At 43.2% G+C, this 17573-nt stretch overlaps 1 protein-coding gene across 1 annotated transcript in view; it reads left to right on the top strand.

Annotated features, from left to right (window-relative positions):
* Positions 1 to 17573, top strand: part of RNF213 (ring finger protein 213) — a 56287-nt gene that overhangs the window by 35914 nt on the left and 2800 nt on the right. Inside the window, 28 exon segments of the mRNA XM_041123881.1 lie at positions 255 to 443; positions 910 to 1049; positions 1491 to 1645; positions 2021 to 2233; positions 2624 to 2805; positions 3597 to 3717; positions 3829 to 3929; positions 4202 to 4381; positions 4919 to 5082; positions 5178 to 5280; positions 5998 to 6112; positions 7011 to 7221; positions 8211 to 8401; positions 8716 to 8844; positions 9664 to 9774; positions 9960 to 10202; positions 10785 to 10866; positions 11495 to 11529; positions 11859 to 11953; positions 12705 to 12864; positions 13193 to 13373; positions 14205 to 14299; positions 14907 to 15158; positions 15482 to 15614; positions 16315 to 16398; positions 16772 to 16952; positions 17076 to 17277; positions 17425 to 17502. Of these exon segments, the coding sequence (XP_040979815.1) occupies positions 255 to 443; positions 910 to 1049; positions 1491 to 1645; positions 2021 to 2233; positions 2624 to 2805; positions 3597 to 3717; positions 3829 to 3929; positions 4202 to 4381; positions 4919 to 5082; positions 5178 to 5280; positions 5998 to 6112; positions 7011 to 7221; positions 8211 to 8401; positions 8716 to 8844; positions 9664 to 9774; positions 9960 to 10202; positions 10785 to 10866; positions 11495 to 11529; positions 11859 to 11953; positions 12705 to 12864; positions 13193 to 13373; positions 14205 to 14299; positions 14907 to 15158; positions 15482 to 15614; positions 16315 to 16398; positions 16772 to 16952; positions 17076 to 17277; positions 17425 to 17502 (4126 nt within the window).

Raw genomic sequence — 17573 nt, 5'->3', positions numbered from 1 at the left:
TAGCTGAATGGGCTATACTGGGACTGTAGTGCACAAATGAACAAGTGCTTTGAGAGGAACAGTAGGATCACAGGCGAGCCACGAGTGAGAGAAGTGTAGGGTTTTTTGGTGGTGGTATTTTTTCCCCTTAAAGGCAGGATTAGGACTTTCTCACAAGCAAATGTCGGCAGTTTTTCAGGACAACCACCTCCTGATTTGCTGATATCGTTGCTCACCTTCCCTTTGGGTTTCTTGGTCTCTTTCTGCCCCCAAAGGCACACCTTGTGGAAGCGAGTCCAGAACGTGATCACTCCATTCCTGGCTCTCCTGATTGCTGTCATAGACAGAAATGGCAATCTGGAGCTGTTGGTCAGGCCGGCAGCTGAGTGGGTGACAAACCTGTGGATGTTCATCTTCAGTGATACAAAACTTCTGACTGTCCCTTACGGTGTGGGTAAGAACAGGTGAGCTACTAGAGAGAGCAGCAGGAGGGCTTGGATGGCAGCACTGAGACCAGTCCAGCACTGGCTTTAAACCCACATGGGAGATTAACACTGTTGGTTGCTCCCCTGTGCTGTGCTGAAGGCAGCAGGGCAGTTCTCAGTGACTTCAGAAGTCTCTTCTTTCTACCTTATCCCTAGTACTCCTGGGCTTTGCTCTCTAGCTCTTGGCATGCTCACACTTCTTACCCAGCCCCTGAAGCCCACCTGTCCTGCCATTACAGCCCTTTTGCCAGGGAACGCTTACTGAGTAAGTCCAAATGCTGCACAGTTGGCGGGATGAGCTGTATTAATGAGTCCTTCAGTTCTCTCCCCTTCCCTCATCCCCTTCTAAGGCTAATTTCTTGCTTTCTGCAGCTTCCTGCCTCTGTTGTCTGAATGTGTTTCCCAGGCGAAAGCCAAGTGCATTAATGACCTTTTAATCTCCTAGCTCTCAGCCAGAGATAATTCTGGTGCAGAACAACATGATGGTGTCTGCTGATGCTGGGAATGAGATGCCCTTCAGCTGGAGGATAAAGGAGTACTTGGATGAGATGTGGTTGGAAGCTCAATACATCCAAAACACTGAAGGTGAGAGCCTGGCTTGAGCTTGTGACGCAGAGCATCTCCATCCACCTGCCCTGTAAACTCTGGTTTGTTACTACCTTTCCTCTACCTTTGTGTGACCCTGGAGTCACCTTCAATCTCTCTGTGCTTTTATGAGCCAGCAGAGCTTTGTGCAGCTAGCTTTTCTTTGTGCTTCTCGCTATTAGTCTTTCTCACATATTCTGTGCCCTTGTATTCAAAATGCTGTGGAAATGCCAAGAGTTAATGACATGGTGAGATTCCATAAATATGATGCTAGTGCCTGGGCTGAGAAGGCCTGGCCTTAAATCCCTTGTTAGTGCTCTGAATGAGGGGAGTGCTGTATGCATCAGTGATTAATGAGGTGTCAGTCTCTCTAGGATAGAAGCTGTGTCAAACCTAGCCTCCTCCTATTATTCAGCTTTTCTCTACATTCTCATTTTCCAGCCCAAGCTGAGAAGTTCGTGGATATCTTCCAGAAAACTGCACTGGGAAAATTTATCTCTGCTCTGACTGAGGAAGAAAGGCGGATGCTCTTCCAGTGCTACATCACAGACTTTATTGTCTTGGCTATTGGTGTGTCCTCCCTAGAGGAGCTGCAGGTCAGTGTCTGGAACAAGAGCTGGAAACCCTTTGGTTGGAGAGAAGAGCATGATGCCTGTGAACGTACCCTTCTGTATCAATCTTGCCTTCTCAGACAAAATCCCCCTCTGAGACAGACTAATAGCAAGGTAGCCACAAAGCAGCTGCATTTGACACTGAATGGCTGCTGAAATTGCTGAGACCTTACTCAGAAAAGCACTTCCATAGGAGCTCCTGTAAAACTTGACACACCATTTAAGGCTATCTTTGTAAAGTACTGATTCTCTTCTTTCAGAGAATTTTGCCAGGATTTTCAGTACAAAATGAACTATAAAAGTTCTTTTTTTTTTTTTTTTTTTTTTAGTTTTGATTTTAACTTTTTTCTAAACTTCCAGTGTCTGCGAATTGCGTTCTTATCCTGCATAGAGGAATGGAAGGCAACATCTCCCAGAAGAGAGGAGACGGTGCCATCCTTGCCTTGGGTCCACCTTGGATACAATCAGTTCAAGAGCCGCCTGCAGAACTTTTCTAGGATCCTCGCTGTACACCCCCGTGTGGTTGACTACCTTATTAACCAGGAAGGATATGAAATACCACATTCGGAGATGGTAGAGTCACTATCAGGCATTTTGTGATCCTCAGCCCCAGCAGAGAGCTCTATCTCTACTGAATTAGCTAGTATTCAGTCTCCTTTTGATTTCAGCAACAGTAAAGTGGGAAGCCGAAGCTTAGTCAGGATCCTCAGCATTAGGAATAATCTGCCATGTTATCATTGTTACTAGCAGGTTTTAAAATAGTTTGCCCTGCTTTTGCATCCGTTAATAGGATGTGCTAATGATGTGAGCCATGAGCATGAGAATTCCAGAGCTTAAGATAATAAAGTAGAACATTATTCAGTAGAACACATGCTATAGCAAACCAGATTGAGAGCCCAAGGTTCATAAATAATTCTGAAATACAGCTGTTGTGTTATACTTACACCCTGTGTGTGTATCTAGGTTTTAGATGTTTTAGCTGCAATGGTATGTGCTGAAGAGCTGGAGAGTCAAGTACAGACAGCCCATCCAGAGATCTGGCTGCAGAAAGTGAAGAATCTTCGTATGCCCATTGAATTTCTTTGTAAAGAGAAGGATTTACGGAGGAGTGGGAGTTGGTGCCATCAGCTGCTAAAAGAACTCAAGTATGTACCACAGATCTGCTCACAATCTTGATCTTTTGCCTTGCTGTTAATGCGAATATTAGTATAGGCTGAAAGCTGCTCTGGTGCTGTTTTTCTCAGATGAAGACTTTGCAAACCTTTCCAGGTTCCTACTAGGTTTAATTACATACCAAGCATTAAGAACTAGATTTACTTTTTTTCCCTCATCTCATGTAGATTCTCCTTCTAAATCTGGCAGTATCATCCAGTGCATACCAGCTGGGTTCAGGGTTTGTTTAAAACTCTCCTTAGGTTCCTGTTAACCAGTAGTGTCTCCCCACTTCAACCCCTGTGCATAAAGACTGTGAACAGAGATCGGGAACTTCACTGCGTCTAAGATGAAGTCTTGTCTCTTGGAAGACAAGCCCAGAGAACTACCCCAGTTTCTCACAGACCTTGTTTAGCTTAACTGAAGTGAAGAAAGTGTAGGTAATTGTGATGATTATATTTTTTTTGTAATTACTTCCTTGATATAGAAGTTAGAGGTGTGAGAAGGTCTTTGCAGTGGTCCTAGTTCTGCTGCAGTGCTGTCTACAGGACAGGCTCCTATGCCATAAGTTCACCATGTTAGGTGCTGTTACATGTTTTGTCCTTGACAAAAAGCCAGGGCTGGTAACCGAAGGGCAAAGCAAAAAGTTGCATGAGAAGTGCACAAATGCTGTAGTGGTGAGCATGAAAAGCAGTGAGATCATTAGACTGACCTGATACTGCATTTCCATTCATGCTCTCAGCTCATAATTGTACTTTCTGAAATCACGCTTTCCTTCCCACAGAGTCTGCTGGAACCGGGTTTTCTCCATGTCTCTGTTTGTCGAACACGTATTGTTTGGCATCAACACTGTGATGCCAGAATTTGAGAATTTAGTGAAAAAATATACTTTGCATCTTGCCGAGGTAAGCAAAGATGTGATTTCACTTCTTCCCTGTTTTGTTTCGGCTGATCATGTTAATTTTTGTCTCGGGTATTAGAGCTGAGTCATTTAGCTTTGTCCTTTTCCTCTGCAGTGTTTTCAGCATGATTCAGACATGAAGACTCATCCAACTTTTGTTGCAGTGATGAAAGTACTGCGCCAATGTAAGGATGAAGTCAGCAACAGGCTCTACAGGTAGTGACACTGAGACAAGTTGCAGGGTCCGGGAGGAATATTACCTATGTTGCCAGCATATTTCTGAGCATAAGGCAGTGCTGCGTACAATGTAATGAAAGCCAAGTGAAGAGCAGTTAACTTCCATTTTATTCTGCACCCTGAAGCTAAGCAGTTAGCCAACAGGTCTTGCATTATCTCCTGTTGGTCTAGTTGCAGATTAACATCTTATTAAAGGCTTTTGGTAAGACAGCATTGAAGCATTTGTGTTCATTGCTGTTTCTGAATTACAGATACGGTGTGAAGTCATGTCCGATCTGTCTAGGAGAGCCGAAGGATCCAGTCTGCCTGCCGTGCTACCATGTGTTCTGTCAGAAGTGCATCAGAATGTGGCTAGTACCAGCACAGATGCATTGTCCATACTGCAGAGTTGCCATGGAGGATGTTCATTTAAATGTCTCTGTGGAGCTCAGGTACTCCACCCTCTCCAGGGTGGAAGCATTGCAGTGGGGCCAGTTGTGTGAGGAAATTCTGATTTGCAACTCTGTGGTTGTCAACACGAGCAGAATGGGTGGAGGGAACTCTGCTCTGGTCTTTCTGGAACTGGAACAGGTCCCGTCCCTTTTCTGTTTATTGTTTCAAAAGAAGGGAGGAAGTTGCCTTGGCCCCTGTAAGAAAACTGTAGTTACAAAACCCTGTAAAACTAAAGCACTGTCAGTGGCCGAATTGGACAAGGGAACTGCTTGTCACCTTGGATTGCTTTGTGATAGCTTAGCAAAAAAACTCTCAGTAAATGTATCTGGCATCAAATTGCCATTTGTGATCTTAGTTGTCAATGTGATACAGCCTTTGCAGACGATACTACTGAAGTGTTGCATAAATCCAGCCTTTTAGAAAGCTGGAAAAGTATCTCACCTTGGTGACTTTTGCCTGTGTCTGCTTTGTTTCATCCATTATTTAAGTGGTTCTGTATTTGAACATTGTTCTAATGCTTTTTACTCTTCCCCTAGAGATGCCATAGCAAGAAATGCCCTGTTCCGGCAGAGATGCAATAACTTCTTCATAGATGTGGTCACTACCATGTGCTTCAAGGACAATGAACCCCCTGAGGCAGAGGTGATCCAAGAGCTCCTTAATCTGCTGTTTGTTCACAGAAGCCTCCTGACAGGTTCAGGTGAGCTCCCTTCATCCTGATGCTCAGCCTTATGGAGCTGATTCTCTTGCCACTTTCTCTCACCTGCCAAACTTGTCTTTTTCTTATCTCCACAGATCACCCTGCTATCTACACAAAATTTCTGTCCCCATTTAATGATGAAGTGGATGAAATTCCCATCATCCGCTCAGTAATGCTGAAGCTTCTCTTGAAGTACAGGTAAGCACAGTCAGACAACTGATGGATGTTACACTAGGGGGTGGTTCAGCTTTGTTTTTCATGACCTCATCAAAGCAATCTGATTGTTCCCTTCACTTCCATGCTATTAATTGAATTTGAATCATTACAGGTGAAATTCATCCTGTGCTGTTGTATTAGTTATGCAGCTTGGCTGGCTTGCACATAGCTTGTGTTGAAGTATCTGACAGTCTGTGCCAAGGTTTACCTAGCTATTCTTAACCTAAACCTGTGCTGAACGTGGATGGCTTCGGTAACGATGATAGCTGATTAATTGATATGCTGTAGATCAGCAAAGCAATACTCCTTATCCACAGACATTTAATCAAGAATGATCTTTTGTATGTTTACACAGACCTCTCAGTTCACACTAGCTCTTCCAGCCTCTGTTTGCAGTCAGTGCACAGAAAGCCATTTCTCAAGTGTGATCATCCCCTAAATCAGATGCTTAAAATAGATCAGATGACTTATGCCCTAGAAATGCTAATTTAGCATTGTTGATGATAAAAGCCTAGATCAGGCTGTGAAGCTAGATGACATCTGGCAAAACATGGCACAACTGCTTTTCCGTCTTCCAGATGGATCCAGAGTGACCCCCCTGTCACATGGACATTACTAGCAGTTTGGTCATGATTTAAAACATAAATAGTAGCCGTCAGTATTGCAGTTGTGCTAAGGGGGTGTTTCTCTCTCCTGTAGCTTCAATGAAGTGAAAAATGATGTGCAACGCTACCTGTCCCAGGTAGAGCACAACAAGATCCTAGAGAAAAATGATAAAAAAGAACTCTACTTGCTTTTTGTCAACTGCTTAGAGGTAAGAGTGCTGGGTAGGTAAGAGCTGGGCAATAAAACTGTTGCAGGACTTAAAGTCAAGAATAGAAATTCTTCTGCAATTTTAGGCAAGTTTCTTGTGCGTGTAACTAGCTGCCCAACTAGTAAGACTGAAAGGAAGTTTATATCAAATCACCTGGTCAGAACCTGCTTTCCAGTAACTAGCTTTGCTTTTTGAGATAAGGCTTGTGTGTGTTTGCAGCTTTACATTAAATTCTTCTTTCTCTTGGACACCTTGGGTAGGTGTGAGGCCCCATAAGACTCAAACTCCAACACAGGAGTGCAGCAAGCAGGGGGATTTCTAGTTGTGGTAGTCCACTACTAGACTACTTTCTTGTTTTCGCAGACACTTTTTTGTTTGCAGAGCTTTAGATTATTACACTGTTTGGATTGCTCCTTTCCCTTGCATAACTTTTAATGCTTTGGACAACTTTAAACAAACTTGACAGCAGGGTAGAGGTTTCATTTCTTATAGTTTTCATTAAAATGATGACTTTGTAGACAAGACAAAAATTTGTATTCTTGCTAAGGGAAAGACAGGTAGAGCTTGGCATCTTGGACGTGTGATGTGTGTTTCAGCATGTGTGTGGCCAGTCAGCATGCTCATAACTCTCTTGCTCGGCTACATTCTTAGGAAATATGGGAGAAAGCTTGGGTGCATTGCTGAAAATGGTGTTTGGTGATGTGGCAGAGCTTTAGGATAAGCACCGGCGAGATTGCAGGGAGGAGCTAATGGCATTGGGGTGGAGGGTGCCATGAGAGACATGAAAGTTTAATGTGCTTACTGCAGTGTGGATGCATTGGAGATACAAAGTACTAATGCAGGGGACATCTGATTCAAGTGGTTCTGCCACTCATGCAATATTCTGGCCCATTTTTAGGATTCCATGTGTGAAAAGTCTGAGGGCAGCATAGGATATGAGTATATTAACTATCTGCCTGGAGACAGAAGCTTTCCAGAGAACTATCTCCCAAAGAACAATCGAGAAACTCCTCAGGAATCATCTGTTGAATATCTGCAGGCAGTAGCCAAGGTTCGCTTGTACCTGAGTAAAGCTGCAGAGCTGGTCTTTGACTTGCATGAGCCCACAGGTAAGTCTAATTATTCTGCTATCAAGTGGAAATGCTGTATACAGAGCAAAGTCACCATGGGAGATGGGCTTGACACAGTCAATGCACCTGTGCTATGCTAGAACTTGTTTTCATGCATGGCCAAGAACAAGTGCATCAGCTTTCTTCTTTTCCCTTTCATTAGGAGTGTCAGTCATTATTTGTCCTCTCTACCATGTATTAGAAGTGCTCTATAACTAGTAGCAAGGCTGTGCCAGTGACCCCTAGGGTGTAGTTACATAGTAGTTGTGCCTTTGGAAGGAGATTTATTTTATCCTCCAGATGCTAACAATGGAATTTTATTTAGAGCCAACTAAATTGAACTTTAATGAATAAACGAATAAAGCATAAATGATGCCTCAGATACATGACTGCTGTAAGGCTTTCTCTTTTATATGAGTGAGAGCTCTGCGCAGCTAAAAAGGATGAAGAGATACTTAAAAAAAAAAAGTAAGTTTTGAGCTGACTTCCTGACCCAATAAAGGAGAACAGTGTGTGGAGAGTCTCAGATACTTACACAGTTCATGAAGCATCAAATTGTAGTAATGTAGCTAATTCCAAGGGACTTCACTGTCCAGCCCTTTCTTCGAGGATGTCAGGCTAGCAAAATGCATCCCAGGAGATTGTTCTTAGGGAACACCATCACCTTGGCAGTTGAGGCAATGGAAAGCCATTGTTGAGCAAGATGGAAGAGCTCTGAGAATGAACTACCAATAAATGGGAAAATTTGTCCTTGAGAGGAGGAAATGGAAGTAGAGTATGTCATCATCTGTTGAAGAAATGAATCACTGTCTAAAATCCTGCTGAGGAAACACTCTAGATAAGCATCTGAGGAAGAGAGGGCTCTGAAGGTCTCCTATGTAATTAGTCAGTACTAGTAAAAGGCACTTGGTGCTACACCTATTGCCGACAAAAGTTTTACAAGGTAGAATGTGGGTTGTTTTTTTTTTTTTTTTATTCTTTCTCCCCAGAGCGAGACCAGGTAGCAGAGAAGCAGCGTTACCTGGCAAATGTGAGGGTGTTCTGTAGCCTCGCCAAGAACAACTGGCATCGTGTTTACCTAGTCCGGAAAATTGCTAGTCAGTATGGGATGGAATTTGCTCAGAAGCTTGTCACAGAGGCGCAGTTTAACTGGGTGTTCCCGGTGGAAATTCTGCAACAGGTAAAGAGGAGATGTCTCCTTGGAGATGGCTCTGGTCTCTTGGTCTTCAGTTTGTGCTGCTTTGGGGTGTTTCTGCTGTTGTGTGGCTCTTGGGGGACTCACCACATTGAGAGTGGTTGTGAAGATGACTTATCCTCACGCTCTATTGTATGGAGTCTCTTATGGCAGTGAGAAGCCATTTGGTTTGCCATGCCTGCCTGCTGTCTCTTTGTGAAGGCTGAAATGCCACAGTTCATGGGAGGAAGAGGAGATTCTGCCTTATCCAATGGCTGTTTAATGTCCACAGTGCTCACCATGGGCTTTTCACTTTGTAGATACAGAACAGCCAGTCTAATCATATCGATCGTTACCTGGCATGTGGCAAGAATTACAGAGTCCTGCGTGATGCTGTGGGGAAAGCCATGATTGAGTGTAAGACTGAGGGTCTTCTAGAGGCAGAGAAGGTAGGGTGCTCTCTCCTCGCCATAATTCTATTGTGGGTTCTGGATGGCCAGCGTTTAAGCTTTATGTGTTTCTGTTGGCAGTGTCTCCTCCAGTGGAGATGCCTCGGTTCCTTTGCTTGAAAGTTACTGTGGCTTATGCTGGCAGACACACGTATGTTTGCTTTACTCTCTCACCTGCGTTCTAGCATATGTAACTGAGGTTCTGTTGGTTGCCTCATCTTGCTTTTCTCCCCTTGTAATCTATTGTAGCAGTTTGTTTTAACAGTAAGCAATACAGGCACCTTGTAGCCAACTGATGGGAGAGCAGACAGATAATCAAAGAAGATTTATGCCCCCTGCCTGCCCGTATCTGCCTAGCGTTGTGTCTTGCCATGCAAAAATCAAATGGGTGATCTCTGTGTAATTGTAACCTTTTTCCAATATGTATTTTGTGTATGAAAATCTTCAAGAAGTTTGCAAACAATGCGCCTTTGAATGTCTCTGTACCATCTATTATACACTGGTTGTGATTTATTTTTCTTCACTTGCATGTTGATTTGATTTGAATGAAGGCATGTACAGGTTGCTGCCTAGTGAGATCGCAATTCCAGCTGGATGTTAGAAGAATAAAATACGTGACAAGTTTCCTCTGTAAAACTCTCAATCAGCTTGAGTGCTGTCAGATCACTCATTTATGGCTTGGGCAGCCATTTCTGCACTATCTCCCTTCATTTGTGGGGAGAGCTTTACCACAGACCTGCTGAAGCCTGCGTATCCAGTAACTTTAGCTGTGACAGCTGTAGCCTGCTCTCTGCCATGTAATCAGTTCTTCTTTTCTAGGCATCTAGCAGTTCCCCAGCTGTACTATCTGTCCATCTGCTCCTGGCTATCTTCAGAGAGGTCACTGCCCTGTATGGAGTTAGTGACTCAAGTCTTCATCCCAAACAGCAGGTAAGATACTTCACTTTGGAAGTGAAGTGACAAACATACTTCGTTGATAAGGATGAATGAGATTTGAGTCATTGGTGGAAGATCCCTTTGTTCTTCTACCCCAAATATGGTTATGTCCTGATAGTCCTCTTCAGTTTGGTGGGCAATATCACGCTGGTTTTATTTCTTTTAATATGTGCTTTCAGCAAACAGATGTTATGACTAAGTTCATCCAGAACTCTGAAGTCCTGAGTTCTCCAGACCTGCAGCACTTTGCAGCTTCTCTTGTGATGAATGCACTGCCATCTCTGACAGTGGATCCTCAAAGCTTCAGCCACAGTGGAGCACTAATTGAAATGGCTGTTCATACCACAGCTGTCTTGCTGTGTGGGCAGAACCCTGTCCTGCAGCCCCTGAGGAATCTGGCATTCCATCCGCACACCATGGAGGTAAAGAGATTTAACTCAGATGGCAATTCAGCATATTGCTAGTTCTTTCATGTATCTGCTGGATCCTCTATAACCTAACCTTTCTTAACATCAAAAGCACCAACTTACTGTTTTAGCTGTGAATTACCGATGTAGGATTATTTCAGTGTTGTTGGGATTAATTAGCACAACAAGCAGCTCTGGACTGATACCTTTTCAAGGTACCTCTGCATCCCGAGCAGTATCAGGCAAATACTTTTGCTGATATTTGAGTGAGCAAGTCTGAAAGCAGTTGGCAGGTCATACTGTGGAGACCTGCGTGGATAATGGCTTGTGGAGCCCTAGGCTGAGTCAGGGTGGAAGGGATCTGCTGCTCTACTTTTTCTGGCTTTCCAAGGTGTAAGGAAACATGCTGGTACATGCCAGGGCACTTCAGGCCACACCAAGAGGAGTCCAGTTCAGGGTGTCTAGAGAGTGCACGTGCGAGTCTCAACAATATTGATAGTTCTTGTTCTTCATCATGAATAAAGAACCAGTGAGCAACTGCTTCAGGAAAAGAACTGATTTATATATTCATCACCTTTTTTCCTTTTTCCTCCTTAGCACTCTTTTCTGCCTACAATGCCAGAAGATATAATGGCTCAGGCGAGGGCCTGGGAAGGAGTGGCCACTCTGCGCTGGTACAGTAAGTGCTCCCGACTGGCCGTGAAAGAAATTGAAGAATAATCCTTGGTTTTTGAATGAAGCTGTTTCAAATGCGAGGACAGACACACTCCTCTTCTCAGCATGAGTTATCCTTTGTAAATTAAGACTTGTAGCTATGGTTTATGTGGGTAATGCACCAAAATGCATTGAGCTTCTGTTTAGTCTCAAGCTTATAGCTGTTTACAAAGTTTGAGCGCACAGAAGACCTGTCCTGTTACTTCTGGCAATGTTAAAGTGGTGTGAACAGAAGAGGAGCACTTTGCCACCTTTCTAGCCAGCTTTCATTCCTCTGTTTTCTGCAGTAGGAACTTAGTGCAGGCTAGGAATCCAGGGGTGGGAGCATTCATGCTTACTGGCCCATTTGGTATTCAGTAGCAGAATCTTTCAGGCTTCTGTTCCTTGTTTCTCAAGGAGAGAGGCACTGAAAAATTCCTTGGGTTCCTATATGGGCCTATCATTCCTTTGAGCTTTGGGACAGTCAGTGCTTTTGATTAGATCTTGAAGCATATTTCTTGCTCCAAGATGATGGTCCATATGAAAGGAAATAACAGGGGCTTTATAAATGTCTGTCTTATAATACTGTCCTGTTTGTTTCTCTTTCTTGATAGCATGTCCAAAAGGCCACCCCTGCACTGTAGGAGAGGTAAGAATTTGAGACTGGTGGGTTTTTAAGCAGGCGGTGTTTTCAACAATACACTTCTATTTTGTTTACTAGTTTTAATGTTCTGTTGCACAGTGGTTCATTTTCTAAACTCTACATTAGTAATAATTTTGCCATTGTAATATAAAATTTAGAATAGATCTAACAGCTTATACCATAAATCAAGGAAATAAGACAGGCAGAGGTATTTTGCCCAGTTTGTAGCAGTTTTTGAATTAACCAGTTACAGCCTGGATTTTTGTTTCATTCTCTTTCTCTGCTGGAGAGGCTCTTACTCTGGAATTCAGTGTTCTCCTTTTGCTTTTTGCTAGTGTGGCCTCCCCATGGAAACTAGCCACTGTCCTGACTGTGGTGCCCAAGTTGGAGGGCAACTGCATAAACCACTGCGTGGCTTTCAAGAATTCCGGTATGCTTTGATTAACCTTTTCAGAGCTAATTGATGCAGTACTTGCCTGTCATGCTTTCAAGACAAAAGGTACCAACCACTTCACGCTGCTACCTGAAAAGTGGCACTTAGGATTCCCCATTAGCTCAGACATTGGCCTCTGAGGGGGAAGAGGCTCAACTGTTAGGTGTGTTGGTATAACTCTGACTTTGCAGAAACTGTCTTAACATAAGATCTTGTCAAGCTGCTGGTTTAGGGTTTTTCATCTCCCTGCTCATCCAGGCTGATATAGGTTATGTGGTTCTATACCAACATATAGTAATAGGCAACATTTTCTTAAATGGATCAGTGTGACTGAAGAACTTCTACTAGAGCTCCACTAACTATGACTTGTGCTCCCCCCTCTTCGATTCTCTGGATTAGCACTTACAGCCCTTGTGTAAGAATGTTAAAGTCACTAATTCTAATAGTGGCTTCTCGTCTATCCAGTGTGGAGCTGGCTAATCTTGCTCTACAGGGCTGGACATTGCCTCTTTTGTAGAAAACATATTAGGAAGAGATGTCCAAGGAAGAGTAATCAGCCAGCAAAACCAGACTGGCTTATTTGTGTACAAAACTTACTGGAAGTCCTCATTCTCCTGTAGCACTTCTAATTGGCAGCTTTTATAGCATTCAAAGCACTTATGGGTCAAAAAGACATTACTGGGTATCAAAGACATCTCGTGTGTGTTTTTTGTCAAAGAAAAAAAATACTATATATACTTTCCAACAGGAGTAATGAAGACAGAACTCAAACTGGCCACATACTTGGAGATGTACAACACAGAAAAACAATGGGAGTGTCTGATCGGGCCATGTCCCCAGTTGTCTTTGTTCTGATACGCCTGCTCACACATTTGACAATGTTGCTGGGAGCCACAAAAGATCCTCAGGTATCTTCCAATAATAGTTCCAAGCGGCTGCATGAAATGTAGTGAAACCTTTGTATGATGCTGGTCCTTTTCATTATATTGCCAGGCAACTAGGGCAGTCTTTCAAGATGCAAGACCCAGATTCACTTTCTTCCTTGCCCAGAAATGATTTTGGTTCCTTCATGCACTTGCATGCACACGTATACACACATACCTGCCTTTATTTGTTCAAGTGGTAGGAATCCTATAGGATAGAGTTGACTTTCTGGTAAGACTGTAGTTCTGCATGCCTTCTGCTTCAACTGGACATTATTGGCTATGCTCATTCTTGCCTGTTGTTGCTCTTCAGTCATTGCAAAAGATTATCAAGCCACCGGTGCACAACTCTGTGAGTTTCCTGCAGCAGCATATTTGGGAGGACTTGGCACAGCTGACAAAAATTTTGGGGAAGAGTGTGGATGAGACTATCACCATCCTTCATCTTGTCCTCAGCAGCCTCCTCAAGAACACCCATCAGCACCCAGGCCAGTGTAAGGACAACTACCTGCTATATCACATCTGCAAGCTATATCAGTATTTTAAGGGCAGCAGTTATTTAGCTGCTTTGCTAATAGACCATTTCCAACTGGCAGTAGCTGAGCTGATGAGGAAGATCCAGAAACTTGAGGCTTGTTTCTGACTGTAGGAAGTGAAGAATTTTTGGCTGTTTACTTCTCTTTTGGTTGAGTATATGTGGGGTTTGCAAGGTTTGGTGCATAATTCTGAAAAGGAATTACTGAATAAATAACCTCATGATATGTTTACAGAGCTTTCAGCTCACAAGCAGAGGTGCTACTCAAAGCACAGTAGCTCATGCTGTGTATAATCTATATACCATACTGCCCTCTAAATGACTACCAAGAAGCTATTTGGTAGAAGAGGGATGGCAGAGTATGGTTCATGGTAGAATCTGGAGTTCAAGTTGACATGAGTCATTGTGTCATAGGGGGATTTATATGTAATAGCCATATTTTTAGTGTGTGACAGCACAAATGAGTATTCCAAGCTCTGTTCTTTGGTCTGTCATTGATCATGGTCTGACCCTGAACAACTTGTTTAACCTTTCTGGGACTTGTATAAATGTCCACATCATTCAAATGAATGACTGGACAGAAGCTTCTGATAACCTGTGATCACTGTGTGCTGTTTTGGATGACACTCTCCAGCTAGACCAAGATACTCAGTTAGCTTCTAGGACCTCTGTAATTGTTCTTGGCTCATCGTGCTAATTTGCAAGGGTGTCATATCTGGAAGCTTAGGAAATCTGTGGTTTCTTTTAACTGAAATAGTGCAGACGTAAGAGATAAATATTCCTGTTGCAGGGCCAGTTGGGTTTGATAATGTGCTCTCCACCAAGGAGAAGAGAAACAAATGGGAAGAAATTGTTGCAAACACAATTATTGTTCCTGAATTGGAGGTAAGAAATTTGCTGTATAAAATTTCAGTAGCTGAGCAGTTAAAAATCTACTTATTTGGAAATCTGACCTGCTGTAATATGTGCTATGCTTTTCACCTAGCTATTCCCAAAGCCAAGCCATCTACGACACAACTTCAGGTTAGCTTTAATTTGTAAGGATCAGCCAACTTTATTCTACCTGTGGAAATGAGTATCTGAGACTAGAGTTGTGCTATGATGATTTTACATAGCTGGAAAAGCAGAAATGTCTTAGCTCAGTTGAAAGCATTTGTCCAAGTGAGCATATGGTTGCCCCAAATGAATCCTGTCTGCCTTTTTTTTTCCCCCCGTATACATCATCTCAAGAATGGAAGACCTGCAAGTTGGATGAGCTGGAGAACAAAGAATAACTTTATGGTATAAACAGCAGTATAAACATACTGTCTTACAGTATGTGTTTTACATGCCTTCTCTAAGAGTTCATCTTCTGCTTTGACATATTTCTGTGTCAATTGGTCATCAAGCTACTAGGAAAATATACTCTAGTGGAGGTTCAAGATGGCAGGACACTAACAATTCTGATTATAATTTGGGTTTTTTGGGGTTTTTTTTTTTTTTTTTAATGCAGGATTTGGATAAAAAAATTCTGAAGTTAAATAGACAAATACAAGAGGATGAGAGAATTTCTTCCAATCCAATAGTGAAAATAGTGTATGGTGACCCAGTCACTTTCCTGTCCCAGCTGCCAAAGGACAGTCACATACATCATTCCAAGATGTGGAGCTGCCGAAAGAGGATTTCAGTGGAGAACCTGGGCCATGTAGTCCAGCAAAAGAATGCTAAGGATACTGTCCCTCTCCTCTGGAAGTTTTTGCAGAAGGTGGGTGTGACACAGGGATGAGACCCCACAATGTTCAGAGATCAGTTCATAGAATCACAGACTGGTTGAGGTTGGAAGGGACCTCTGGAGGTCACCTTGTCCAACCCCCTGCTTGGGCAGGGTCACCTAGAGCCAGTTGCCCAGGACTAAACCACTGTTTCATTATACAGTGTCTTCATTCTAATAACTTCCTATAATCTTGAGAACTGCACGTGTAAAGTATTTTTTTTTCTTTTAAACATTTAAAAAGTAATTCCATAAAACTATTTGGAACTGGTTTGTCCAAGAACAACCTTACCCATAGGCCCCCTTTCCTCTTCCAGGAAACAGAACTGAGGCTGGTTAAATTCTTACCAGAGATTCTGGCTCTGCAGAGAGACTTGGTGAGGCGATTTCAGAACACTGCTGCTGTCAAACACTGCTCGATCAGAGACTTCCTTAAGGAACCCCTCTCAGGTGAGAAGATTCTGCCAAAACTGTCATTAGTGAAACAAAAAACACTGGGTAGTCCAGTTGAAGATGAAAACTTCTCTTGAGCTTGCAGTCTTAAGCCCTGATATTTTCCTTTTAACTCCCATCCAAATGAATTGGAGACCTTAACCCTGGAGTTATGCTTGGATTAGTCATCAGGTGACTTTGAAAAGAATTAAGCACAGGAAGATTGTTCACAAGGGGTGGGGACTCTGTTCAGAGATAGGCAAGATAAATCCCTGAATGCAGCAGTGGGTATGTTGAGTTTTTAAGCACTGCCCTAGAGTAGGGCCTGCCTAAAAGGTGGAATAGATGTCCTTCCCTTCCATTCATGAGCAGCATACAGACATTTTGTGGCAACTCCTTCAATTGTACTTAAGTACAATTACTTAACGTCTTTAAGTACTTGTGGAAAAGTACTTAAAGGTCATGCAGAATCAGACCAAGGATCCATCCAGCCTTGTAGCCTGGGCCAATAGCAGACCATAATGGAAGAATATAAACAGAGAAAATTACTCAATTTGATACCATTAGAAAACTGTTTAATGTCTGTTTAGTCTCTCTCAATCTGTTTGAGCAGTTGCCTAGAGTTCAGTGGTGTGCTTTGAAAATTCTTGTATTGTGGAGTTTCACGGTGTTGCCAGTAAAAGGTGTTTCAAGGATTCGTCTTTCTGTTATTCCTCAGATGTGATGAGGGACCTGTTACAGAGGAGAGTGAATGTGTTTCTGTCTGTCTGGAACAAGCTGAGAAGCTCACTGGACACCAATGGTGAGTACCCTTCTTTTTCAGCATTGTTTTGAGAGTGATGGAAGCAAGGACTTGCCAGCTGTCAGACAATGCTCCTCTACTACTACTGTTTGACAGTTCAAGTTCCTCCCATCAGTGATGCTGAGACACGTCCTCAGAACTGACCTTGGCCATTAAAGGTTTAAGAAGATCTAGGTGCAAATGGAAGAATTTATTTCCCTCTTGTAGTCTTCTCACCTGAACTTGCTGCCTTTAGTGCTTAGATGTAATGGAAAGAGTGCAGCTTTTTTCAGGTTCTATACTTTCTCCTGACCTGGGTCAGCTCAGGAGAGGCTTGCTCATCATGGGCTGGCTCTGGGCCACCTCAAGCAGTCTTCTCTGCCTTTTATTTCAGGGGAAATTAAGCTTCCTAAAGGCTACTGTGATGCTGACCTGACCCTGGACAGCAAGCTTGAGGTCCTTCTGCCACGTCGACAGGGGCTGGGCCTCTGCTCCACAGCCTTAGCCAGTTATCTCATTAGTCTGCACAATGACTTTATCCACTCAGTGAACAAACACATCAAGGAAGATGACAGGTATGTTGCTATTCCAGCTAGGCATGTTTTTTGGCTCTGTGTTACCAGCTACCACACAATCATACCAATTTTTCCCTGCTTCATAAAGGCTTCTCTAAATGGAGACTGTTTTCTCTTCTGCAGGTACTACATCAGTCCATCAGAAGTGGCTGACCTGCACTTGATCAGTTATGAGCTTGAGAGAGACCTAATTCCTCTGATCTTGTCCAACTGCCAGTACAGCATGGAGAAGGGAGGGGAGACATTGCAGGACTTTGACCTGGAGAGGATCCAGCAGCAAGTCATCAGCAAGTTCCTGCAGGGGAAACCACTGATCACCCTAAAGGTAGGACAAGACAGCTAGCTATGTTTTCTGCAGACAACTTCTTGGCTGATTTTGGAGCCCTGCAGTGTTTGCTGCAGCCAGGCATGCACTGCAGCAGGGTAAGCAATGTTACCAAAGCTTTACAACCATGGGTTTCTCTCCTGACAGGGAATACCTACCCTTGTGTACAGACATGATCGGAATTATGAGCAGATGTTCAATGATGTCAGGAATAAGCTGGATCAGGTGGGTTTCTGCATTGGAGGAAACAGGGCAAGCATGTGACCCCTGATATCCCAAGAAATATTAGGTTTGTC

Source organism: Aquila chrysaetos, chromosome 5 (genome assembly GCF_900496995.4).
Source record: "Aquila chrysaetos chrysaetos chromosome 5, bAquChr1.4, whole genome shotgun sequence".
NCBI lineage: Eukaryota > Metazoa > Chordata > Aves > Accipitriformes > Accipitridae > Aquila > Aquila chrysaetos.
This window is presented reverse-complemented; position numbering and strand designations above follow the sequence as displayed.